Genomic DNA, 5,528 nt, shown 5'->3' with positions numbered 1-5,528 from the left:
AGAGAGAGAGACAAAGTGAGAAAGCAACCTGCCACATCAGGGACTCAAATTACAGTCAGCCATGTGCGAGTCCAGCGCCCTTAGCCAATATGCCATCTGTTGGCTCCTACTACTGGTATCTTTGAATTTTTTTTTTTTTTCTGAGAGGTTTTTGCTACATGGCGCATGTGCTCGCCAGAAAGACAGAGAGAGACAGAGAGACAGAAAGCGAGAAATCACCCCTTGGGGGGATGGCCACGGCACAATCCCTTCTCCTCCATTCTCCTCTCGGGATCTTGGGCATGCACGCACATGCGCCCGGTGTGAGTTTAAGACACCGGGTCCGAGACTCAAACCGCGGTCGACTACATACGTGGGAGTCCAGCAACATAGTCATTATGCTAACTGCTGGTCCCAAATTTTTGTTTTTTTTTTAAAAGATTTTTGCCATAGTGTGTGTACACTTGCAGGAGACAGAAAGGGAAAGTGAGAAATGATCCCGTAGGGGTATGGCCAGATCCCAATTCCTTCTCCTCCATTTTCCTTTTGGGATTTTGGGCAAACAGACACATATGCATGTTTTTTCAAGCTGCCAGGTCCAGGATTCAAAGTGCAGTTGGCCATGTGGGATCTAGTTCCTTAACCACTATGATATCTACTGGCCCTATTTTTAAATACTTTTAATTAAAGTTTGATAATTAATCACAGTCTTCCAGGTTAATATTCTTAGAATTCTTATATCCTTAGTAAGAATTCTTATATCCTGTTTTTATTTTTGAGAGATTTTTGCTATAGGGCACATGCTCTCACTGGAGAGACAGAGACAGCAAGCGAGAAATCACCAACTGAGAATGGCCACACCACAACCCCTTTTCCATGATTCCCCTCTCAGGATCTTGGGCACACATGCATACATGCCTGGCATGAGTTTAAGCTGCTGGGTTCAGGACTCGAACCATGGTTGACTACGTGATAGTCCAGTGATGTACCATTATGCCATATGCTGGTCCCAAGTTTTTGTTTTGTTTTTTTTTTTTTTTTTTAAGTTTTGCCAGAGGTATGTGTGCTTATCAGAGATAGGTAAAGAGAAAGAGAAAAAAAGAGGGAAAGTGAGAAATCACCTCTTGGGGGAATGGCCATGCTGCAACCCCTTCTTCTCTATTTTCTTTTCGGGATTTTGGGCATGTACACACATGCATCCAATGTGTTTTTCAAGCTACTGGGTCCAAAACTTGAACCATGTAGTCAGCCATGTGGGATCCAGCCTCCTTACCACTATGTTACTGGATGGCCCCTTATATCCTGTTTTATATTCATTTATAAGCCTTTGTTAATTTCCATTATTTTCTGATAGGTTACTGGGATGATATGATTTTCAGAAAAGAAAACTGAAGGAATAAAGAAGTTTAGAGGCCCATTGCAAATCAGTATTTCATTGTATCCCTGACTGCTAAGTAAATGCTTGAGTCATTAAATCATTTTCTATCTGTCCAAATATTAGATACAACATTTTACGAAGCTAGACAATAAAAGTTTGTTTTTATTTTTTTGCTTTATATGTAACACATTTTCTTATTAAGATAATCTCATGGGGCTAGCAGATGGCCTGGTGACTAAGGCACTGGAATACCACATGGCCACCTGCAATTCCAGTCCCCTAATTGGAGGTGTGAAAATCTCACAGAGTACATATGCATGGTGCCCAAAATCATGAGAGGAAAATGAGAAGGGACTGTGGTATGGCTATCCCCCCTGGGGGTTGGTTTCTCTTTTTTTTCTCTCTCTTTCTCTCTGGTGAGTGCACACTCACTATAGCAAAAACCTTAGAGAAAAAAAAAAAAAAACTAAAAAAAGAGATAACTTTACAGTTGGAGTCATTTTTTTTTTTGGAGGGGTTTTCACTGTAGGGCGCGTGTGCTCGCCAGACAGACAGAGAGAGACATAGAGACAGAAAGCAAGAAATCACCCCCCAGGGGGGATGGTCATGCCGCAATCCCTTCTCCTCCATTCTCCTCTTGGGATCTTGGGCATGCACGCACACGCACCCGGCGTGAGTTTTAAGCCACCGGGTCCGGGACACGAACCGCGGTGGACTACGTGGGAGTCCAGCGACATAGCCATTACGCTAACTGCTGGTTCCCCAGTTGGAGTCATTTTAAAAGTTTACTATGAAAACATTTCTACCTTACAAATCTCTTTTTATACATTGCTGGTATATTTTAATAACAAATTTCTTGCTTGAATAAATAACATACCTGGCCTGTTCTGTCTCATTAAGAAAATATTCGAAGACATTATTCATTATAACAACATCAGCATTTTGCAGAAGTGAACCCTGGGTACGGATATCTGCATGAAGCACCTAAAAAAGAATGAGTTTATGTAAGATAATAACGACATAAAAAAATATCTACTGGTCCACTGATGTAAAGCAACATGAAAGGTAATATTTCCTTTTTATTTTTTTAAGAGAGGTTTTTGCTACAAGGTACAAGTGCTCGCCAGAAAGAGAGACAGAGAGACAGAAAGCGAGAAATCACTCCCCGGGGGGGGGATAACCACACTGCAGTTCCATCTCCTCCATTCTCCTATCAGAATCTTATGCATGCACACACACCTGGCATGAGTTTAAACTGCCAGGTCCGGGACTCAAACTGCAGTCAACTACATGGGAGTCCAGTGACGTATCCATTATGCCATCTACTGATCCCATGAAAGGCAATACTTCTTAAAATGAAAGAAAGAATAATGCCTCTGAGAGATATTTAATATCTTGTAAAAACCATAAACTTGTGAAAATTTTGTTTTAGATGGAATCATAATTATACTCTTTTAACTCCTAGCTCAGAGTTTTTTTTTTACTATAATCATATCACTTGATATTAGGGCCAAAGAATCCACATTCAAACTCTGACTCCATCAGCTAGTGGGTTTGTATTCCTAATTGGTTAGTTTCTTCATAATAGAATAACATCTTTCCTGATTCATAGAACCAAGTGTGATCATACAAAAAATAATAAAAGCAGATTATAAATTGTAAAATGCTAATATAATATGTTATTGGCCTTGTCTGGCCCTTCAGGTAAAATTCACCTGAATGTATAACTTATCCAAAAGAATAAACAAAACAAGTGAAAAAATATGTACTGCGACCGGCAGATGGTGTAATGATAACATCACTATACTTCCACATGCCTGACCACAGTTTGAGTCTTGGACCTGGAGGCTTGAAACTCACAATGGGCATATGTGAGTGTGCCCAAAATCCCAAAAAGAGAATGTAAGAGAAGGGATTGTGATGTGGCCATCCCCCATGGGAGATGATTTCTCACTTTCCATCTCTGTCTCTCTGGTGAGTGCATGTGCCCTATAGCAAAAATCTCTCTTAAAAGAAAAAAATATATATATACAACTGGGCTGGACTGAGGTGTGTGTCTCTTTACAATCTAAATGATGTATAGTGATTAAATGTATAAATGATAATTAAAATTAATAAATAAAATTATGATTTATATACACACACACACATATATATAAACACACACTCCAAAAAAATTAACTTAGACTACAATTACCAAGCCTTGTAGACCACAAGCAAGATAACTAGAAGTATTTATTTGCTCATGAACAAAACTACTTTTATTTTAAAAAGAAGAGAAAAAGATTTAACTACTTGATATCATATGATTTCTTTTCAAATGAGCACTTGGCCTTAGAAATATATATTCAAGGGCCAGCAGGTGGCATGGTGATTAAGGCACTGGACTCCCACATGGCCTACCTACCACCTTGAGTACTGGACCCAGTGGCTTGAAAATTATGCTGGGTGTGTGTGGGTGCACACATGCCTAGAATCCCAGAGGAAAATGGAGAAGTAGGGACTGCAGTGGGCCATCACCCTTGGGGGGTGGGGGGGTGATTTCTTATTTTCCCTTTCTCTGTTTCTCTCCAGTGAGTGCACACGCCCTATGGCAAAAACCTAAAATAAATAAATAAATAAATACACACAAACACACACACACACACATTCACATATTCTCAGATGTTGTGAGTCTGGTTTTAAAAATACTTTTTTTTTAAAGTAACAAAATACAAAAATATAGGAGCCAGCAGATAATGTAATGGTTACATTGCTGGACTTCCACACGGATGACTACGATTCAAGTTCTGGACCTCACTTGAAATGTGAGCCTGGTGTATGTGCACATGTGCCCAAAATCTCAAGAGAAGAAGGGAAGAGAAGGAATTGCATGGCCATCCCCCCCACATCCCCACCGGGGAGTGATTTCTTGCTTTCTGTTTCTGTGTCTCTCTGGTGAGTGCATGTGCCCTATAGCAAAAATCTTTCTAAAAATATAAAAAATATGGAGCTAGATGGCACAGCAGTAAAAGTCACCATTGTGAGAGGCAGTCCCACATGGAAAAGGTCCTAGTTCAAGTCTGAAGACCTCCTTGAGAAGGAGACTCTAGACTGAGTCTTGTCTCTGTGATCCTGAGTTGGCTGAGGGTTGGGGTGAATTGTGATCTCAAGGCCTCATGGGGGTACTGTCTCTCTCTTTTGCTAATAAACTTTAAAAGAAAACCCTAAAATAATTTAAGTTGGCCTGGAGTCTCTTTTATTCCCTCCCTCTTTTCTTTCTTTTTCTTCTTTTTGTAGGTTTTTGCTCTAGGGCATGTGTGCTTGCCAGAGAGACAGAGAGAGACAGTGAGAAGGGAAGTGAGAAATCACTCCCTCCGGGGGGATGGCCATGCTGCAATCTCTTCTTTCTCCTCCCGGGATTTTGGGCAAGCATGTAATGCACCTGGTGTGATTTTCAAGCCACCAAATCTGGAACTCAAACCACAGTTGGCCATGTGAGAGTCCAGCACCTTAACTACCATGCCACCTGTCAGCCCAGCCTGGAGTCTCTTAGATGTAGTTTTGACATATTCTCGATAAAAGAAAAAAGTCAATAATTTCAAACATATACATCAGAAATGAAATAGATATGTAAATGAACCTACTGATATACGTTAGCTCTCCCACAGTTCTTTTCCTTTCTCATCTCTGGTCAGTCTTTTTGCCTCTCAATTACTCCCCCCTCCGCCAGGCTGAGTGAAAAATAATCAGGTGGACCAACTAATTATGAGTACTCTGTTCCAAGGAAAACACCAAGGAATGGCTCTGGGAAAACTCTGGAATGCTGGTAATGCAGAGGCCACAGGGCAACCAAAATCAACTTAACCATTATTATTTTTTAAAGTTTATATATTTATTGCATCCATGAGTGAGAGAGGCAGAGAGACAGCACCCCAAACAGGGTCTTAATGCCATAATTCACCTCCAGCAAGCCCCTGATATACATGCCCAGAGTATTCGGGGAGGTCTAGATGTGAACCTGGACCCTTCACATATGGGTCAGCCTTGCCGAGTGTCATGTTTTACCACTGCACCTCTGTCTGGCCCCAGTTTAATCAATATTTAATGGGTATCTTTTATGTGCCCATGGAATGCACCCAAGATACTGTGTAGGGAGATAACACCACGATGAATGAGACACCATTCCTGC

At 40.9% G+C, this 5,528-nt stretch overlaps 1 protein-coding gene across 1 annotated transcript in view; it reads right to left on the bottom strand.

Moving 5' to 3' along the window:
• LOC102498492 (uncharacterized) overlaps positions 1 to 5,528 on the bottom strand; it is a 50,481-nt gene that overhangs the window by 14,829 nt on the left and 30,124 nt on the right. The window contains exon 6 of the mRNA XM_006152380.2: positions 2,235 to 2,341. Within this exon, the coding sequence (XP_006152442.1) occupies positions 2,235 to 2,341 (107 nt within the window). The remainder of the gene's footprint in view (positions 1 to 2,234; positions 2,342 to 5,528) is intronic.

This window comes from Tupaia chinensis, unplaced genomic scaffold, assembly GCF_000334495.1.
Source record: "Tupaia chinensis unplaced genomic scaffold, TupChi_1.0 Scaffold000350_1, whole genome shotgun sequence".
In the NCBI taxonomy this organism is placed as follows: Eukaryota; Metazoa; Chordata; class Mammalia; order Scandentia; family Tupaiidae; genus Tupaia; species Tupaia belangeri.
This window is presented reverse-complemented; position numbering and strand designations above follow the sequence as displayed.